General features: G+C 44.4%; 1 protein-coding gene across 4 annotated transcripts in view; it reads right to left on the reverse strand.

Annotated features, from left to right (window-relative positions):
• The window catches only part of CENPI (centromere protein I), a 466,748-nt gene that overhangs the window by 375,749 nt on the left and 68,602 nt on the right, over window positions 1-22,397 (reverse strand). For all 4 annotated transcript variants that reach the window (XM_056540598.1, XM_056540599.1, XM_056540596.1 and 1 more), the window contains 2 exons: window positions 3,395-3,441; window positions 2,119-2,208 (listed from right to left, as the gene is read on the reverse strand). In XM_056540598.1, coding sequence (XP_056396573.1) covers window positions 2,119-2,208; window positions 3,395-3,441 — 137 coding nt within the window. The remainder of the gene's footprint in view (window positions 1-2,118; window positions 2,209-3,394; window positions 3,442-22,397) is intronic.

Below are 22,397 nucleotides of genomic sequence, written 5' to 3' on the forward strand. Positions count from 1 at the left end.
CCAGTAATTCCGGGTCACCGGGTCACTGGAGACCCGATTGACCCGGAATCGCCGCAGATCGCTGGACTGAATTGTCCAGCGATCTGCGGCGATCGCCGACATGGGGGGACATAATGACCCCCCTGGGCGATATGCCGGGATGCCTGCTGAACGATTTCAGCAGGCATCCGGCTTCGGTCCCCAACCGGCTAGCGGTGGGGGCCGGAATTCCCACGGGCGTATGGATACGCCCTCGGTCCTTAAGGACTCGGGATGCAGGGCGTATCCATACGCCCTATGTCCTGAAGAGGTTAAAACATCACAACTTTATTATTAAAGATAAAGGATTTTTCTTTTCTAAATGCATGGGAGATTTGTCAGTGTTTATGTAGTCTACCTATGACTTTATCAAGGTCTACATTACTAGAAAAGATTTCTGAAAAAATAGCGCAAAGTATTACTAAGTAGACAAATCACCAGAAACTTGTCTCACCCCACCTGTTACTTTCATCCAGCTGGACAAATAGCTATGTTACTTAACACAAAAAACATATGTACTTGAAAACGAGCTCAAAACAGGAAAATCTATGTATATAAAACTCAACGTGTGTGTTTGTATGTGTGTGTGTTCCTGCATCACTTCCAAACCGCTAAAGATATTAACATGAAACTTGGCACACATGTAACTTGTGTCAACAATAAACATAGGATAGGTCATTTAACCCTTACCCACCCCCATTTGTGAGAGGCAGGGTTTTTATTTAAAGTCCCATGCAAGTCTATGGGAAATAACTTCCAAACAGCTGGAGATATTTTGATAATACTCGGTCACATGTTACTTATATGTCAAAAAAAAATATATAATAGTTAAATCAACCCCTAACCTGCCCCATATGTGAAGGATGGGGTTTTTGTTTCAAGTCCCATGCAAGTATAAAGGACTTCTGGTGCCTTACTCCACAAGCTCCGCTCTGCTTCTCCTGGTGAAGGAGTCAATCCGGCTGGTAAGCCACACGCTCCCTGCATGCCATGTTCCATCTCACAAACATACGTCCACCTTTTAAGTCACACCCCTTTTATTTTCAACTTACAATATCTTTACCACAACTAAGCCCCACCTGAGGACAGGATATGAGGACAAAAAGCTTCCTCCCCTACAAGGATAAGGTAGGAAAAACCGGGCAGCGCCAGGTTCTCAGCTAGTTACAGATACAAGATAATGTGTAAAGTTAAAGAAAATACCATATTAATAAAGCATACTATCCAAATGTTCATTCATTACCTTCGTTATGCGGGGATCTAGCTTAACTATTCAAAAGGGTTCCCGTGATAAGTTTTCTCCTCCAATCACCAACCCGTAACATTCTATTGACCTGTTCAATGGGTGTAACCCTCATAGTTTATACACTTGCCGCATGATGATCACAGAAGTGTATTGAAGCACCTGACACTGCACAGGTCTGAACAGTGTCCAGTGAGGGTGGCACAACCAGTTATTAGCTTTTTCCAACATCAAAAATAAAATGTTCACTTAAAAAGGGAATCTGTCATCAGTGTCACCCGCACTAACCTGTTAGTGCTTACCTACTCCAGGATCCGTGGTCATGTTTGTTTGTTATCTTCCTTATTCTGGCGGCAGGCTAGGTGCACGCAGACATCAAAGCTGCTGGGTCCACTGCTGGGTCCCCCTGCAAGCAGGCTTGGGGATGTGGCAGCTGTGACATCAGCATGCTCCTGCCATGCACCCAAGCTTGTTGTCCGTATGAGGAAGATAACAGACGAACAGGACCATAGATCAAGGACATCTCAATAAATATTTTATATATAGTGTTTAGCCACCATACTACATAAAAAAAATGGACAATAAAGGACAAAAGGAAATTTATAAAAACACGTGTAGAAGAAAAGTGGACCAATTGCCCATAACAATCAGTTAATTTGCTGCATAATATATCCCACGTCTTGTCAGGTGTCATTGTAGCCATATAATCAGCATTATTCACTTCACCTGACAGTAGTTTTAGCTAATATCAGTATATGGTTTTGTAATAGAATATACTTATATTGAATAAACTGTATATCTCAAAAAATAAAAAAATGTAACAATATTAACAGTGCTTCGTTTTTATGATAACTTGCCTTTATTCTGCTGGGTAAAGTAAGGGAAACCAACTCTGGACAAAATATTTTATATATGGATAGAAGGCCAAGGATGTGTGGTTGCAGTCCCTAAAAAAGAAAAAAAATGTGCAGCAAATTTAAAACCTGAAAAAGTACTATACTTTTATGTTGAAATATGTCTAAGTGTTAAACAGCGATGTGCTTTTTAGAGTGTGTACAAAACACAATGGCCCTGATTTACTAAGAGTGGCGTGTAGTTTTCTGCGTGGGTTTCATTACCAACAGGTATTTTTCCACAGCATTTACTAATATGGGGCATGGAACATCTTAGCTATGAGGAGCGATTAAAGGAGTTACAATTGTTTAGTCTTGAGAAGAGACGTTTAAGGGGGGATATGATAAACGTATATAAGTAGATTAACGCCCATACAAAAAATATGGAGAAAAACTGTTCCAGGTTAAACCCCCCCAAAGGACGAGGGGGCACTCCCTCCGTCTGGAGAAGAAAAAGTTTAGTCTCAAGGGGCGACACGCCTTCTTTAACATGAGGACTGTGAACTTATGGAACAGTCTACCTCAGGAACTGGTCACAGCAGGAAAAATTAACAGCTTTAAAACAGGGTTAGATATATTCCTGGAACAAAATAACATTAATGCTTATTAAGAAATATAAAATCCCATCCCTTCCCCAATATCGCGCCACACCCAGACCCTTCAATTCCCTGGTTGAACTTGATGGACATATGTCTTTTTTCGACCGTACTAACTATGCAATCCAACACTTTTACTTACGTTTTAACTTTTTCCCCTTTTTTTACCTTCTTTAAACAAATGCACTGAGCTATCAGGTTTTCCAGAGCTGAAATCTACCACATTTTATGTAGAAACATTAGTAAATTTGTTGGGCTTTTTCTAAACTGTTGGGGGCAAAGCCTTTTTCAGGGCACACCCCTTTTCCCTGGAGACTATGTCCATTTTTTGGGCTTTCTGAGTAAAACAGAGTTGGTCGGGTTTAATTAGATTTTTTGCTCTCCAATTCTGGCACTCAAATGCAAAACTAAAAAAAATATGTATCAGGATCACCTTATTAAATGACCCCCAATAAGTCACCAAGTCACCACTGGTCTCAAGGTTAACATTTTTAAAATAAGCAGCTTCATTCAGTAATTTACTGGTGCAGACTTGTAGTTTAACAGATGGCTCTGTGCGGTTACCAACCATAGTGCTATGACTATTGTTTAAACACATATGCATATGATTCAGGAGGTGTATTGAAGAGTGTTGTATTTCATACCTTCCTGCTCTGCAGTTCAAGTAGACTTCGAACTCTGTATGCCTTCACTGTTAAGAGAAGGGAAAAAAAATAAATAAATAGGTGTGTGTAAAAAAAAAACTTTATATTTGAATGACACACTTTCAACCATATGTGAAATGACACACTTTCAACCATATGTGAAACCAGAATCTGCAATGATCACTTTTTTTTTTTTTTTTGCATGTCAGAGGATATTCCTCAATAAAGTTGAGTGAAAATATAGTAAATTTGGCTGAACCGCACAGCTCATCCATTGATTGCTTTCGTCTGCATTATTTAGTGACAATTTCAAAGTGTCCCAGTGCCTGGAAAAGATGGATACAGTCCTATTTGATAGGCAGCCTAAGATTGCCATATACTGGACTGTTCCAGACAACCAGTGCAAAACTAATTCTTGCAAACTAAAGCAATCAACAACAGTCGAGTTGACTGGCTCAGGTTTGGCTGCATTTACTGTAAGTTGGCTTAAAGGAAATATATCATGTACAGAAACTTATCCCCTATCCAAGGGGATAAGTGATCACTGGAGAGTCCACAGCAGTCATGCCCCTTTCCATAGACCTGAACGGAGGGGGCGTGACATGCAGCCGGCTATTAACCCTTTACATCGCCTTAAGTACAGGGAGTGTGCAGCTCGACAAATTAGACTAAAACAACAGAATAAACCAATGTTAACTGATAGGCATGAAATACCTTAAGTGCTTCATATGTTATCTAAAATAAATATCAAGCATTTGCGCTTCCTCAGGCCCTGAGGAAGAGCAAACGCGTCATACAGTCAGATGCCTGAAGTCGTTCCAGGCAGTCAGCTCCCCAGCACATGTTGTATCCATTGAAAATAATAAAGAGGTTCCTATTTCAAGACATACCGACCAGTGCTCAGTACTTTCATTTCTTCTGATGCAGTTTGTAGTTACACTAGTTACATTACATAGCAGCACTATATACCGGGGGGAGCTATGACATTGTTGCACACTGGAATATTAGCTGCTGAATGGCTCTATGTAATATGATAATATGATAATAATAAGTGTCTGAGTAATATGAATAGAGAAGTGCTGTGACCTGCTATATTTCTATTGGAGACTGTGAAAGAAATAAAGGATTCAGTCCTCAGGTTCTATCTTGTAGAGATATCTGCTAGAATTACTGTAGGAGGTGGGGATATCACAAAAAAATTTGTAGAAATGACGAAGTGACAAGCGAAAAAGCGTTCGGGATAGGTGAGATGTCCCCCAATAGGGTGCAAGACTGGGTTATTTTCTACTATTTACTGTGTTTATCATTATCAGTCTCTCCCTCTTAAGCTTTTGTTTTTGTGCCTATTTGCTCCATTGTTGCCTCCATCTGTTTATTCACCTTGGAGTTTATCTCCTCTTATACATACTCAATGATAGGGGGCTTATACTATGGAGCACTATTAGTGATTCTATTATTTTGGGACATGTAATGTACTACTTTGCTACTTTGCTCCTCAGTTTGTGTAATCTGTTCACCTATCCACTTTATGTGCTTTTATGTATTGTTTTTTAACATGCTGTTTAATAAAGATTGATAAATTCGTTTAACTTCATAAACGTGCAGAGACGCGCGACTAAACTAATATGGGGCATGGAACATCTTAGCTATGAGGAGCGATTAAAGGAGTTACAATTGTTTAGTCTTGAGAAGAGACGTTTAAGGGGGGATATGATAAACGTATATAAGTATATAAATGGCCCATACAAAAAATATGGAGAAAAACTGTTCCAGGTTAAACCCCCACAAAGGACGAGGGGGCACTCCCTCCGTCTGGAGAAGAAAAGGTGTAGTCTAAAGGGGCGACACGCCTTCTTTACCGTGAGGACTGTGAATTTATGGAACGGTCTACCTCAGGAACTGGTCACAGCAGGAACAATTAACAGCTTTAAAACAGGGTTAGATACATTCCTGGAACAAAATAACATTAATGCTTATGCAGAGTTATAAAACTACATCCCTTTCCCTTATCCCCTTACACCCTTCACTTCAACTCCCTGGTTGGACTTGATGGACGTATGTCTTTTTTCAACCATACTAACTATGTAACTATGTAACGTGGCCTCTATTTTTGTGAAAGTATTGGTAAGCGGCCTGTGTTGCTTTAATTAGTGCCCCTTATTTTTGGTAATAATTGTTTCTTGTATATTTCTCCATTTCATGATGGATTTTACGGCACGGGAAATCACCTGGCAGTCTCAGCTGGAGAATTTATTTGGTGCATCAGTGTCACATACTGTTCGTTCAGACCAAGAGACCAAACGGAATCTGAAAACCTCTATTAGAAATTTATTGCATCGAAAAACGAAAATTTGGTGGAACTCACTGGAGCAGAATAAGGCCAAAGGTCTTTTCGCTCGTGGCTTGAGGATACAAACTTTCCCATCTTACGGTTTGGATGATACAGTGTTTGCGCAACAATGGGAAGACATCTGTCATAAGAGCTCTACAGCATTTATTCAACTGATCTTAGAATTGAACTCAAGGAGTCTGGAAGTCATCCCAGGTGAGATTAATACACAGATGTGAAAAAAAAGCCGTGGGAGGGGGGGGGCTCACCAGTAAAATAAGATAAGAGCTGGGGTGCTACTATCAACAAGAAAGTACAATATTACAAAATAGAAAAAGAAAAAGCCATAATACGTGCACACCCAATCCAGAGAAATATCTGCAACTCATCTCTATTACAAATACACATATAAACAAATTAATCATAGAGAAACACAAGGACACTTAAAACCAACTCAGAAGTGAGCATAGCACAACATGGGTAGGGGCCATGAACCCCCTAACCCCAATCCGGTCCTGCAAAAATATATAATATTCAATAACACAAGGCAGCTAAACCAAAGTGCACATGCATGTAATATATAAATATTCAAGTATATAGGATATCCAATGTGCACAAGAAATATATGAAAAGATGACAAATCATGGCAAACCACAAATAGAGGAGCAGCGGCAATATGGAGGTAATGCAGGGCGGGAAGCAGGAATCCCACGCGTTCCGTCACTCACAGGTGACTTCCTCAGGGGTGTAGTGCCATAATGCCCCTGGTCTCTATATATACTGGGTGGCACGGGGACACGCCACGTCTGGCGGAAGTGCCCGCACATACTGAATGGCGAAAAAACAAGCCGGACATGGCGTGTTCCGGTGCCATGTGTGGAGCCAAACAAGCAACCCACCTGACAGGTATTATTGGTTATCATCTCCAGTATGTACAGTGGGGATCAAAAGTTTGGGCACCCCAGGTAAAAATTTGTATTAATGTGCATAAAGAAGCCAAGGAAAGATGGAAAAATCATGGTAAGGGGCATTGATAGTGTTTGTTGGAACCAGGGGAGGAGATTTGAAAATTAGATTAGCCCAACTTGAAATTAGGTGGATTCACCGCCTAAAAACTCTACATCCTAAAGGCCTTAATGGTTATGTCAGCTTTGCACCATTCTTATAGTTTTCAGATTTTGTGTTGGTCTAATACTTGGTCTAGTGCCTCTCTACCTCCAGTATTTTAGGGGATTTTTTGTTCTTGTTTTTATTCATTTTTTATATTTTTTAACTGTGCTTTTTTTTGTCTTTTCTTTCTATTTTCTCAGACTCTAAAGCATGATTTCCGGAATACCTGTGTTACATATTTTTCATGTAGGTGCAAGGAATGGAATGTTCAGCACAGATAATCGTGCAAAGATGAAATTCTTTACTGATAAAAAGCCATAACAGGGGTGAAGGTAACGCGTTTCAGGTGCGTTAGCACCCTTAGTCGTACATGAATAAAATCACAAATGTCTGTATTTTTATAGGGGCACGACGTGACTCTCACAGGTGGGCGGCAGGTGAAATTAGTCACATAGCCGTCCTCCCGGAGTCCGTATTTTAACCCTTTACAATAAATGCGAATATACACAATTTAAAATACAAGAGAAGATATAAGACAAGAAATGCAATATGATGCTTATACATTGTACGGGGAATGCATAAATTATATAAGTAGAATAACATATTAAATTCACCAAAAAATAAAATAAGCAACATAATTGCGAAAAAAACGTACGTGTCACAGTAGGTCAATCTAAATACATGCCAAAGCAATATAAATGAATTAAGTGTATATGTATGATGCTTAGTGTTTGGATTGTGGAAATAAATAAACCACAAAACAAACAAAAAGAAAAACCACCTACATACGAGTCCCACATATAAATGTGCATATAGATTGAAATATGTATGGAACAATTCGCAAAGTAATAAGTACCGTATTTATCGGGGTATACCACGCACCGGCCTATAACACGCACCCTCATTTTACCAAGGATATTTGGGTAAAAAAAGTTTTTTACCCAAATATCCATGATAAAATTAGGGTGCGTGTGTGCGCGTGTATACCCCGATATACCCCCAGGAAAGGCAGGGGGAGAGAGGCCGTCGCTGCCCGCTTCTCTCCCCCTGCCTTTCCTGGGGTCTAGAGCGCTGCTGTCGGCCCTTTTCACCCCCTGGTTATCGGCGCCGCTGCCCGTTCTGTCCCCCTGACTATCGGTGCCAGCGCCGATAGCCAGGGGGAGAGAAGCGGCGCCGACAGCCAGGGGGAGAGAAGGGGCAGCGGCACCCATTGCCAGCGCTGCTGCCCCGTTGCCTCCCCCCATCCCCGGTGGCATAATTACCTGAGTCGGGTCCGCGCTGCTCCAGGCCTCCGTTGTGCGTCCCCAGCGTCGTTGCTATGCACGGCGCGGCGCTCTGACGTCATGCGCCGCGCCGTTCAGCGCATAGCAATGACGCCGGGGACGCACGACGGAGGCCTGGAGCAGCACGGACCCGACTCAGGTAATTATGCCACCGGGGATGGGGGGAGGCAACGGGGCAGCGGCGCCGGCAATGGGTGCCGCTGCCCCTTCTCTCCCCCTGGCTGTCGGCGCCGCTTCTCTCTCCCTGGCTATCGGCGCCGGCACCGATAGTCAGGGGGACAGAACAGGCAGCGGCGCCGTTAACCAGGGGGTGAAAAGGGCCGACAGCAGGGCTCTAGACCCCAGGAAAGGCAGGGGGAGAGAAGGTGGGCAGCGACGGCCTCTCTCCCCCTGCCTTTCCTGGGGGTGTATCGGCGTATAACACGCACACAGACTTTAGGCTAAAAATTTTAGCCTAAAAAGTGCGTGTTATACGCCGATAAATACGGTAAATATAAAGCAGTTCACATAATATTAAATAAGCAAATACACACATAAAATCTACCTTTTTATCAAAATGTGAGACTGATAGGGGTAAAGGGGAGTAGCCAAAAACAAGTGGATAACAAACTAATAATGTAAAATAAAAATTGTTTTCCCCACCTGTTAGACCCATAGTTGCCGGGATAGGTTCTCTAAATGAGAATCTATCCGCCTGGTTGGATAACCTTCTCCAGCCCCTTATTCCCATAATACTCTGTTTTATACAGGATACAAAACATCTTTTATCAGCAGTGGAGAATTTAAAGTGGTCTGATGAGTTTTCATGGATTACTGCAGATGTTACTTCACTTTATTCTGTCATTCCTCATAGCCATGCAAAAACAGCATTGACATGGTTTCTTTCTGTGTATTCCCAATACCCCGCTGGTCTGCAGGAATATATGATCATGGTTTTGGATTATTTACTCACTATTTTTTTTGTTTGATGATCAGTTCTTCCTGCAGACCACAGGGGCATCTATGGGTGCGCGTTTCTCCCCTTCCATAGCAAATATCTATATGTCCTATTGGGAAAATGTGTTTCTTTTTTCGTCAGCTAATGTTTTTAAGTCTAAAATACATTGGTATGGCAGATACATTGACGATCTGATATTTATGTGGAGTGGAGACACAAATGATATTGACTTATTTGAAGTATTCAAACACAACTCAAACACATGTAATCTACAATTTACAGTCAATCATTTTTTTTCAAAACGTGTCCTTTCTTGATTTAACTTTGAGGGGTAACATAGAATTTAATAAAATATTTTCTACTACTTACCGCAAAGATACCGCAGTGAATTCAACCTAACATGCGCGTTCTTGTCACACCCCACATGTTATCAACAATCTCCCAATAGGAGAAGCCATTCGAACCAGACGGAATTGTACTAGTATCCAAGATTTTTCTACTGAAATGGAAACACTATCTCGACGTTTACATCATAGAGGGTACCCCCAGTGGTCATTAGACTGCGCCAAAAGAATTGCTCTAAGAGTAGAGAAGACCTACTTAGGTTTAAACATTCTAAATATAATGACAAAGTTACCCCCAATGCAGTAGTTTTCTCCATGCAGTATAGTGCTCAATATTCTCAAATTTGCTGCAGCATTTTGTCTCCCACATCTGTGATCACTTCGTACACGACAGGAGCCACTTATAGCATTAAACAATATATCAATTGCAATATTAAATATGTGGTTTATCTCCTGTCGTGTGCGACGTGTAAATTGCAGTATGTGGGATGCACTACCAACAGTCTTAAAACACGCATTAGAAAGCATCTATCTGACATCCCTCACTTTAATTCTAGGAATGTATCTGCAGCATCCCTACATTGTGCCCAACATAATGGTGGAAATTTTTCTTCTATCAGTTTGTCTGCATTTGAAAAGGTTTTTCTGCCAAAACGTGGTGGCAACCACAAACAAAAGTTATTTAACCGAGAGGTGTTCTGGATTATAAAACTTGGAACCAGAACACCTCAGGGTTTAAATAAATGGCAAGATGTTATTTACATTATTAGTTTGTTATCCACTTGTTTTTGGCTACTCCCCTTTACCCCCTATGAGACTCACATTTTGATAAAAAGGTAGATTTTTATATGTGTATTTGCTTATTTAATATTGTGTGAACCGCTTTATATTTACTTATTACTATGCGAATTGTTCCATACATATTTCATTCTATATGCACATTTATATGTGGGACTCATATGTAGGTGGTTTTTCTATTGTTTGTTTTGTGGTTTATTTATTTCCACAATCCAAACACTAAGCATCATACTATATTATATATATATTTTATTTAAAAATTTTTTTGCTCCCTTTTTAACCTTTTTTCTTAGTGTATTTTCATCCAGCACTTAATTCATTTATATTGCTTAGGCATGTATTTAGATTGACCTACTGTGACATGTGCAGTTTTTTCGCAATTATGTTGCTTATTTTTTGGTGAATTTAATATGTTCTTCTACTTATATAATTTATACATTCCCTGTACAATGTATAAGCATCATATTGTATTTTTTGTCTTATATCTACTCTTGTATTTTAAATTGTGTATATTCACATTGATTGTAAAGGGTTAAAATACGGACTCCAGGATGACAGCTATGTGACTAATTTCACCTGCCGCCCACCTGTGAGAGTCACGTCATACCCCAATAAAAATAGTCATTTGTGGTTTTATTCATGTATGACTAAGGGTGCTAACGCACCTGAAACACGTTACCTTCATCCCCATTATGTTTTTTTTTTATCAATAAAGAATTTCATCTTTGCACGATTATCTGTGCTGGACATTCCATTTCTTGCTCCTATTGAAGTGGTGCTGCCTTGGACAGTCAGTGTGCCCTGGGGCCACTGAGGGTGAGCTGAAAATCTCGTTCATTGCTTGAATATTTTTCATGTACTTAGTTTCACTGTGAGTTCAGTTCTAGTCATGCACCTTTTTGATGGATATCTTCCTGAGTGTAATTGTTCAATTTTTAATGGGGCCCCCCTTTTTTTTTTAATAATTATCTGTACTACTTCTTGCAAATACTTGTGTCATGTTTATTAATGACTTATCCCATATGCACTTTGTTAGTATTGACCCCTTTATGCTATATTGGGTCTACATTAAGGCACTTTACCTATAAATTGTTTACAGCAAACCCATTTTTAGCACACAATTTTCACTTTATCACGCTGTAAATAATTTAGCAAAAAGGTTTAATATTCTGCTTCCATCTTATGCACTCTTCATTTGGTATGGCACAAATACATACGATCCATGGTATGTATTGCACCTACTCACTATATCAATTATTGGCATTAGAGATGAGCAAACTTACAGTAAATTTGATTGGTCACGAACTTCTTGGCTCGGCGGTTGCTGACTTTTCCTGGATAAATTAGTTCAGCTTTCCGGTGGGCTGGAAAAGGTGGATACAGTCCTAGGAAAGAGTCTCCTAGGACTGTATCCACCTTTTCCAGCCCACGGGAGCACCTGAAAGCTGAACTAATTTATGCAGGAAAAGTCATCAATTGCCGAGCAGAGAAGTTTGCGATGAATCGAATTTACTGTAAGTTCGCTCGTCTCTAATTGGCATACTTAAGTACGCATTTCTATTTTTTTTTCTCCCCACTATAGTACTATTATACATAAATCTTTTTTACATATTTTTTCATATATCATCATAACACATACCCCTGTAGCACTTTTTTTATACTAGTAGTTCTTTATGCAGCTTTTTGCATCCCTACATACATAGAACTTTTATATTGATATCAGGCACTACATTAGCACACATTATATACACACATTACTTTGGTGTTTATTACAAACACAGATCTTAGCACTGACATAAATTCAACACTATTTGTTTCATTTAATCCCCTTCTTTTTATTCTATTTACTCTGGGCATGTTTTATATTTTGTTTCCCATGTCACTATTTTCCTTTTCATGCTTTCACAGAGGTCTCATTGGCACTGACACATTGGTGGTGAGTAAGTTTTGTCACATTCACGTGTTTCATCACCCTTGTTCACTCTGGTGTCTCCCTTTATTTCTATTTATGTCTTATTGTCTTGTACTTGCTGTCTTACTAGTTGTATATACTTAACATGTGCACAGCAACTGTTGCTAGGATGCGCGACATCAGTACATCACATGACTTTAATCAATTGAGTCGCCGCGGCCTCACGCCGGCCCCTACACACTGCTTCCAGTCAGCGCGAACATAGCGCAAGAGGAAGCGGCGATCTCGTGCATCATGTAATGTGACGAGATCACATAACGACATGTACGTCACAGAAGCGCCGTGGCGATCACCGGCGCCCATCTTCCTGGCGCAGGCGTACACGGAACCTCAGGCGATAGTCCTGCAATTGCAAGCGCGCATAATGATCATCTCAGCAATGCCAACAGGCGCGTACTCTTATCAATCTAGCACGGCGTTCCCTATTGGTCGGCTGTAGTTATTTATACCGAGTTCCTCCCGTGTGAGACGCCCCCCAGACGAAGCGACAAGCAAAACGCGTTCAGGTAGGGGAGATGTCCCCCAATAGGCTGCATGACTGGATTATTTTCTACTATTTACTGTGTTAATCATTATCAGTCTCTCCCACTTAAGCTATTGTTTTTGTGCCTATTATTTGCTCCATTGTTGCCTCCATCTGTTTATTCACCTCAGAGTTTATCTCCTGTTATACATACTCAATGATAGGGGGGCTTATACTATGGACCATTGTTAGTGATTCCATTATTTTGGGACATGTAATGTTTCTTTTTTAGATAATTCTGGGATATACTCTGCTCCTCTCCTCTCCTACTGCTCTGGGACATACTACTTTGCTCCTCAGTTTGTGTAATCTGTTCACCTATTCACTTTATGTGCTTTTATGGATTATTTTTTAACATGCAGTCTAATAAAGATTGGTAAATTTGTTTAACTTTGTAAAAGTGGCTTCTATTTTTGTGAGAATAAATGAACAGATGGATAACACAAGAGTTAAAAAGGATAGAGTAGAAAAATAAAAGGGGAAAATGAGAGTATCAGAAGATGAAATTAAGTTAACCGTTTAGTTGAAAAAAGGGAGATTTTTTTGTTCTTGCCATAAATCCTTTTCTCGGTGGATCCATTGGGGGACAGAGACCGTGGGTATATGCTGTTTTTGCTAGGAGACTTGACACTATGGCAACAAAAAAGTTGTCCCCTCCCAGCAGGGCACACCCGCCCACAGAGCCTGAGCCAATCAGTTCAGTCCCAGAGCAGTAGGAGAGGACCGGAGAGCAGAAAAACCAAGTACAGTCCGAGGTAACCACAGAACAAAAATTAACTGAACACACCCTCGGACAGGTAACCAAACCAGGAACACCAAGAAAGGGTGGGAGCTGTGTCCCCCAATGTATCCTCAGAGAAAAGGATTTTACGGTAAGAACAAAAAAAAAATCTCCTTTTCTCTATCGGCTCCATTGGGGGACACAGACCTTGGGATGTACCAAAGCCGTCCCTAGGGTGGGCACAGAAAAACAATCAGGGGGTAGGCTGGACCACCGCTGCCTGCAACACCTTACGGCCCAGACTAGCATCAGTGGATGCAAAGGTATGAACCTGGTAGAATTTTGTAGAGGTGTGCAAGGACGATCAGGTAGCCGGCTTACAGACTTGTGAGGCTGAAGCCCTGTTACGGAGAGCCCAGAAAGCTCAGACAGAATGCGTGGAATGAGCTGAAACCCTGAAGGGAGGGGTCCTCCCTTTACAACGGTAAGCTTCCGATATGGCAGACCTGATCCACCGCGAAATGGTGTCCTTTCAAGCAGGTTGTCCTTTACGGCGACCATTCGTAATAACAAAAAAGTTGTCACATCGACGAAAGGAAGAAGTGACAGAGAGGTAGGTTCGCACAGCCCGCACCACAACCAGTTTATGGAGCAAACACTCCTTGGGATTAGATGGAGCGGGGCAAAAGGACGGGAGGACGATGTCCTCATTGAGGTGGAAGGCAGAAACTACCTTAGGTCACCGGACGAAAAACAACCTTGTCCTGGTGGATGATCAGGAAGGGAGAGCGGCGAGACAGAGCCGCCAGCTCTGAAACACGTCTGATAGAGGTAATTGCAATAAGGAACGCCCCCTTCCAGGAAAGGAGACAAAGGGAAACCTCCCTGAGGGGTTCAAAGGGAGCGCCCTACAGGGCACCCAGGATCAAGTTCAGATCCCAAGGAGGTGTAGGGGACCTGTAAGGAGTCTCGTGGCCCCCTCCCTGAAAGAAAGTCCCAACATGAGAATCAGACACCAGTGCGTGCTGGAAGATAATGAAAAGAGCCGAAACCTGACCCTTCAGGGAGCTGAGAGTCAATCGTTTCTCCAGCCCCGACAGCAAAAAGGAAAGTAGTTGAGGGGGGGGGGGGGGGGGAGAACACAACTGGAGAAAAAGACTGAGATTAAAACCAACGAAAATAAGACTGCCAGGTACGGTTGCGCACCCTGAGCATGGTGAGAATCACCTGGGTTGAGAAACCTCGGGTAATTAGAACCGCGGTCTCAACTGCCACGCCGTCAAATGCAGAGACTGTAAATTGGGGTGGAACAGGGGGACCCTGAGAGAGAAGGTCTGGACAAAGCGGGAGGCGCAGCGGTACGTTGTCCAGAAGTCGGATAACGTCGGCGTACCACGCCCTCCGAGGCCAGTCTGGAACCATGAGAATGGCGGGAACGCCCTCTGCTTTGAGCTTCCTAAGGACCCTGGGAAGGAGGGGGAAGAGGAGGAAACAGATAAGGTAGGGTGATGCCCGACCAAAGTATAACCAGAGCATCCACGGCCAGAGCCTTCTGGTTCTGGCGGGGCGCAAAGAGGTCCACGTCTGGAGTGCCCCAGAGGTTGCAGATCTCCGCAAATACCTCCGGATGAAGGGACCACTCGCCAGGGTCGGCTGAAGACCGGCTGAGAAAGTCTGCTTCCCAGTTTTTTACTCCCGGGATGAAAATCGCCGAGATGGCTGGAACTCTGATTTCCGCCCAGAGGAGAATTTTGGATACTTCGGCCATCGCCAAAGAGCTGTGAGTGCCACCTGGCGATTGATGTACGCCACAGCAGTGGAGTTGTCCGACTGGACACGAACATGGCGGCCCTGAAGAAGGATCTCCCCCAATGTAACAGGCAGAGATAGATTGCCCTCAGCTCCAATATGTTTATCGGGAGAAGGGCTTCTTGGGGGGACCAAAGGCCCTGGACCATCTGGTCCGGGAAAACACCACCCAAACCCGAAAGGCTTGCATCCGTCGTAATGAACTGCCAGTGGAGGGGCAGGAAGGAGCGCCCCTGAAGTAGTAGGGGGAAGCAAAGCCATCACAGAAGGGACCGGCGAGACATCAGAGGAAGGACAATCCTGCGATCGAGAGACAAAGGAGACCTGTCCCCCCGGGATAGACTCGCCAGTTGAAGGGGTGGGAAATGAAATGGAGCGAAAGGAACGGCCACCATGGCCGCCAACATCCGACACAGGACTTCCATGCAAAAGCGAATGGAAACCGGGGGTGGGGTCCCTAAGTGTGCAAACCCCCGACAAGAGAGTCAACCGTTTTTCCGGCGGGAGCCAAATCTGGGCAGACGTCGTGTTGAACTGGAGGCCCAAAAATTCCAGGGATTGGGTGGGAGAGAGGTTGGACTTGTCCTGATTAACCCTCCAGCCAAAACGAGGCAAGACCTGAAGGGTGAGACTTTCCAGATTCTGGGCTCTGGTTGTAGCCTTGATCAGGAGGTCGTCCAAGTAAGGAATCACTGGGGGCGTGGTCTGCATGGCTGCCTGAGCGGACGTGCCTTGAGGGAGCTCCTGCCATCCTGGATTATTATCCTTCTATTTCTCGGCCATCCTGCTGACATAAGGGCTCTGACCCCTCTCTTGCACCCCCCTGCACCTGGGACACCTAACGGGAGCATTATTTCCCCCCCTCTCTGCAGTTAGAGGGGACAGTGAATCCTGCGGGGAGTAGGCCGCAAAGCCGCGGGCTTACCTGGCTGCTGCTGAACGGGAGAAGAGATCTGTGGTCGCTGCCGGAGGTCTGCTGCTGGAGGACACTGCTGGGTGACCGGGTCCCTGCATGAGGGACGCCGCTGGTGGTGAGGAATACGCCGCCCGCCCGTGTCGCAGCAGTGTGACGCGGGAGGTCATATCTGCTGTGGCCTGTAGTGTGCGCCCGCCATCTTGAGCGCACGGAGCCTGTGTTCCGCCTCTCTGTGGGGTGTTGAGCAGTCGGCACGGCGCGGGACGCCTGGGATACGATCCTGCCCGAACACCGGTGCATGAGGGAGCTGACGGATCTCCGTGGAGTGGGGGTGAGAGTGAGCTGCGATAGGGGGGTGAAGGAGGCTGCCTCAGAACTGTAATGTGCTGTCCCCACGTGGAGTGCCTGGCTGTGGGTGGTCCTGGCTGCTGAAGAGACTGCCGGGGAATGAGAGGTGCCTGGGGAGATCTGTGGGGTCCTCTGACTGGGCAGGGGTCATATTATTGCCTGTTCCTGGGGCCCCTGGCTTTGAATCTACCCTAACTTGCTGGAGTCCTGCCTGTACTGAGGCTGGGGAACATTAACCCTCTGCTGCTCACTACTGTGGGACCTCCTGTGTGAATCCTTTTACATCTGCTGTGTGCCTGCTATTAACCTCATACCTGGCTATATGGACTGAGCATATTTGACTTCATACCCTGCTAGTTATTCTGTGGGACTGTCTGGCTGCATACTCTCTTATATTCACCATATTCTGTTGGGCTCCCTGTCTACTGGAAGTCATGGCTACTAATAAATGGAAAAGTAAATCTAAAGATGGGCCTGGCCCTTCTCAGCAGAAACCCAATGTGTCTGTCGGCCAAAGGAATAAAGCAGCCTCCTTCTCCTGATTCTCCTGATCGGAGAGGTTCTCCACTCCCCATTGGAAGTGATGGGGACCCCCTCGGATCACCTGGAGGACTATGATGCTCTTTCACAAAACTCTGGGCCGGCCTCGCGGGTGTCCTTGCCCAGGACTCCCCCTGCCCTGACAGTTGCGGCGGCTGCCGCTTCGCCTGCTCCTCCATCTGAACCTACTCTGGCTGTTGTCCTGGCTGAGATTCAAAGGTGCAATTTAACCCTGCTCCAGTTAACTACACATGTTGGAACGGTACAATCGGATATTTCACTCATTCGTCATGATTTGCAGAAGGTGGCGGATCGCACTTCTGCAGTGGAGGGCCGTGTAAGTGATGTGGAGGATGCGGTGGTCCCCTTAGTGCGAGACTCCACTAGACATGATCAGGACATTACATTTCTAAAAGCTAAAGCAGATGACTTGGAGAATAGGCTGCGCAGAAACAACGTGAGAATTGTGGGACTTCCTGAAAAATGTGAGGGCCGTTCTCCTACTGAATATGTGGAATCTTGGCTAAAGGAAGTTTTTGGGGCAGATGGTTTGACCCCACTATTTGCAGTGGAACGTGCCCACCGAGTCCCTACTAGACCCTTCCCGCCGGGAGGTCCGCCTAGGTCTATGCTGGTGAAGCTGCTGCATTATAGAGACCGTGACATTATTTTGAGACTTGCCAGGGAAAGGCAACCTATCACTGTGGATGGTTGTGTCATCTCATTTTTTCCTGACTTCTCAGCGGAGGTGCAAAAAAAGCGTGCCTCATTTCTAGATGTTAAAAAACGGCTGCGTGCATTGGATGTACAATACTCTATGCTATATCCGGCAAGGCTACAAGTGGTGGCTATGGGCACCACCCATTTCTTTGAGAGCGTGGAGATGGCTGTTCGCTGGCTTGACTCCCATGAATCACAGTTGTGCCATCGGGCACGTAGAGGCTCACCGGGACCCGCTCCTGATTGAACTGCATAGCCTCCTCTGAACTGTTCTTTCCTACCTGAACTGGTTCACTGTTGATTGATCACTGTTATATTTGCCTATTTGATACTTAATTTTTCTATTTAGGTAGTAATCTGAACTGTGGGTTATATAGGGTAGAGATGCTTGTTCTTACTATTATGGGTGCTATTACATTGAGGGGTGGGGGGGTTGCCTGTTATCCTTGGGGGGTTAGACTCCCTGTTGATTATATTGAGATTGTCATTTTACTGTTTTATTGCAGGATTGCTCCCACTGTTAATGGGTTATGTTTGGCGGGCAGTTGGCTTTCTTGCTGTATGTTCTCACTCTAGTTTGTATACATGATGTCAGTGTACCATGGGGTGTGAGTTGCTGTGGAGTGTTCGGGAGTGAGTTGCCGATTGGAGTGGACGTATTAGCGCCCCTTGATGCCGCATGCCGCGGTGATATGTGTGTTTGCGCTGTTTTGTTGTATGGTTCTGGGTGTTTGTTTTGTGTATTGTCCGTCTCTTATCATTTGATGCATTGTTTACTTTACTATGTGATGGGTGTGTGTCGGCCTCCTCTGGGCCTTTTTGATTGCTTATGTTCTGATATTTTGTTTCTGATATGATGGCAGTGGTCAATGTTATATGTTGGAACGTACGTGGCCTTGGTGATGTGACTAAAAGGTGTCCTGTTTTCCATTCAGTAAGACGGTTTCAGCCTGCCATATTGTGCCTTACTGAGACCCATCTGACTGCGGGCTCTACTGCTGTCCTCCATAGAGCGTGAGTCGGTCACTCTCTGCACTCTACATATTCTTCACATGCTAGGGGGGTCAGTGTTCTGATTCATCAGTTGTGGATCCGGATGGGCGGTTTGTCTGTCTGGTTTGTGAGATGTCCCATCGCATGTTTACAATAGTATGTGTGTGTATGTTCCCCCACGGTATAATGGTGCTGTGTTGCAGCGTATTCTATCAATAGTGTCAGGGTTCCCTGTGGCCCATATATTGATGTGTGGGGATTTTAATCAAGTAATGGATGTCTACTTAGACAGATTTTGGGGTACGAGTCCTTCCCCTCAGTCTAGGCCTACTAGTTTAGCTAGAATGTTAAGTGAAGTTGCCCTGTTATATTTGTGGAGGCATCGGTACCCTAGTGTTCACCAGTACTCCTGTTATTCAGCTACCCACGGGACTCTCTCCAGAATAAATATGGCAATTGGCAGTGAGGACATAGTGGGTATGGTGGGAGAGGTGGAGTACCTAGTGAGGGGCTTGTCGGATCATTCTCCTATTAGATTAAAATTACTGATGCATGGAGGGTTGGGAGGTGAGCGCCCACTGTGGAGGCTGAATCCTTTCTGGTTACAAGTGTTGACTACGGAGGAGATTATATGTGCAGAACTAAGGAGTTTTCTTGAACTCAATTCCGGAACGGCTGCAGTCTCCATAGTATGGGATTCCCTTAAGGCGTTTTTACGGGGGCTTTTTATCAGAGATATTAGCACTCACAAGTCCTTTACTAGAGATAAGGGAAATAAATTGTGTGCAGCGGTTGTTAATGCTGAGGCTGCCTATATTATGACCCCTACTTTGGAACTGCAGGAGGATTGGTTACGGGCTCAGACTGCTTACAATGACTATTTAGTGGAGGCTGCAGAGCATAAAAGATTCTTTACAAAACAGCGGTACTTTGAATGTGGTGAGGGAACAGGTAAACTGCTGGCATCTATAGCTCGTGCGCAGGAAGGTGCTACATTTATTGGATGCCTGAGAGACTGTCAGGGGAGGGAGGTCACCGAAGATAGTGACATATTGCGGGTAATGGTGGATTTTTATAAAGATGCATATTCGTCCAGGACTACTTGCTCTGCGATGGCCTTGGAGGAATATGTTAGTCGGGTACGATTGCCTTCACTTTCTCTGGAGCAGAGGGACGGATTCGATTCGCCCCTCTCTATGGAGGAACTGGAACTCGCATTGAAAGATGCGGCTAATGAGAAATCCCCGGGCCCTGATGGTCTGCCGACTGAGGTATATAAACGTTTCCAGGGTGTACTTCTGCCTCAGATGTTGCGGGTATTCGAGTCAGCGGTGGAGGAGGGTGCTTTGCCCAGCTCCATGATGGAGGCAATTGTTGTGCTCCTTCCTAAACCTGGAAAGGACCTATTGAATGTCGGGTCTTATAGACCTATATCTCTTATGTACTGATGTGAAACTGCTGGCTTGGGTGCTTGCTAACAGATTGGCTGGGGTGGTTTTATCGTTAGTACATGGGGATCAGACGGGCTTCATGCCGGGTAAGTCTACTGTGGATAATATACGACGGGTCTACCTTAACCTACAGATGACGCAGGAGGGGACTGGGGCTAGGTCACTGGTCTCATTGGACGCTGCCAAAGCATTTGACAGTGTAGAATGGGACTACTTGTGGACGGTTATGGAGAGGATGGGATTTGGTCCAAGATTTCTGTCTTATGTTAAATTGTTATATCGGTGTCCAGTTGCTAGATTGAGAGTCAATGGTCACTTGTCTGACTCATTTCCACTGCAGCGGGGTACGCGACAGGGGTGCCCCTTGTCACCACTGCTCTTTGCATTGGCTATCGAGCCCTTAGCTTGTCTCATCCGAACGGCATCAAATGTGAGTGGATTTAGGTATGGCTCTATGGAGGAGCAGATAGCCTTGTATACGGATGATATGCTGCTATTTTTGGGTGATACTGCCTCATCATTGACCCCGGTTATGTCTATTATTTCTCAATTTGGCTCCCACTTCGGTTTGCTGATTAATTGGGATAAATCTGTATTAATGCCCCTGGACCCTTTGCCGGATATCCCGCAGATCTCTATCTCTCAGTTACAGGTAGTGACTAGTTTCAAATATCTTGGCACATATATTACTACGTCTTTGCACGATTATATTCCTAGGAACCTGATCCCTATTCTGGACAAGAGCTCTCAGAAGGTAACCGTCTGGTGTAAGCTACCGGTTTCAGTGGTCGGTAGAACTAATCTGGCTAAGATGATACTGATGCCACAGTTAATTTATATTTTGCAAAATTCCCCCCGTGTGGATTCCGATGTCATACTTTATACGTATTCAGAGACCATTTAGACGGCTAGTGTGGGGAGGGGGTTCGGCAAGGATTAGGCTGGAGACACTACAGAGAGGTAAGACTTCAGGTGGATTGGCTCTGCCTAATCCGTGGTTGTATTTTATAGCTTCTCAATTGCATCAAATTAGGGGATGGGCGGGTTTGGACACACTGGGACCTACTGGGCGACTATTTATGGCCAAACATGTGGGGCGAGTTCCAGTACATTTGCTGGAGATTGGAGCCCTCACTAGACCTCCTGACTCCTCTGCCACTACTGTCTTACTGTGCAAGCTTTGGGGTAGCACGCGCAAATTGCTTGGCATTACTGGATGCACAAAATTCACCCCGCTGTGGCATAACCCTGGCTTGCCTGTATTTTTCTCTTTTTCTGATGCCAGTTTTTGGGAGAGGAAGGGATTGTGTAGTCTGGACCATTTGGTTACTCAGGGAGGGGTTAGGTCTTAGGGGTTAGGAGTTTTCTTTGCCGCACTCTGCATTTTATAGGTATCTACAACTCAGACATGTTTATGAAACGGAAGGTAGATCCCGCTCCATGGTGATTCACTCTAATAATGTCTTAGACTCGGTTGTATTGAAAAGAGATTCGGCTGGGGTCATTTCCCAGGTGTATAGTGAATTGTTAAGCTTTCATCTTGAGCACTTTCCCCTGACTGTTCGAGGTAGGTGGGAGAGAGATCTTGGTGAGTTGACAGACGAAGAGTGGTCTACTGTTCTGGTGCTTACCCCTTATATATCTTTGTCTGAATCTAATAGGCTTTCTCAGCTTTTTCTCTTACATAGAGTTTATAAAACTCCGGTTTTCCTTCACAAGATAGGGGTGAGATCTGACTCTACGTGCCCATGATGTGGTGCACTGGAGGCAAACTTGTTGCATATGGTTTGGGAATGTCCTCAGCTGGAAATATACTGGAGAGAGGTTCTCGGTCTAATCCGAACTGCGTATGGTGTGACCCTTGACTTCCTTCCTAAAGTATGTGTGTTGGGTCTGATAGGGTGCGACCAGGAACCATCACTAATTGAGACGGGGATATTACGAGTCTTATATCAGGCTAGGAAAATTATTGCGCAGTTCTTGATTAGACCGACTCCTCCTGTAGTGGCGGACCTGGTAGCTAGAGTTCATTCTATTGTTCGATTGGAAAAAGGGATCTACATAAAAAGGTAAGTTGAAAGGAAGTTTGATTGAGTGTGGTGCCCGTGGGTGAGACACTTCAACCCCCCTGATGATGAGCATTGATAGACGGTTCCGGTACCTTCTAGAGGTGTGTAGGAGTGTAAAATGGATGGGCTTTTGTGGCTAA

Source organism: Hyla sarda, chromosome 9, assembly GCF_029499605.1.
Source record: "Hyla sarda isolate aHylSar1 chromosome 9, aHylSar1.hap1, whole genome shotgun sequence".
NCBI lineage: Eukaryota > Metazoa > Chordata > Amphibia > Anura > Hylidae > Hyla > Hyla sarda.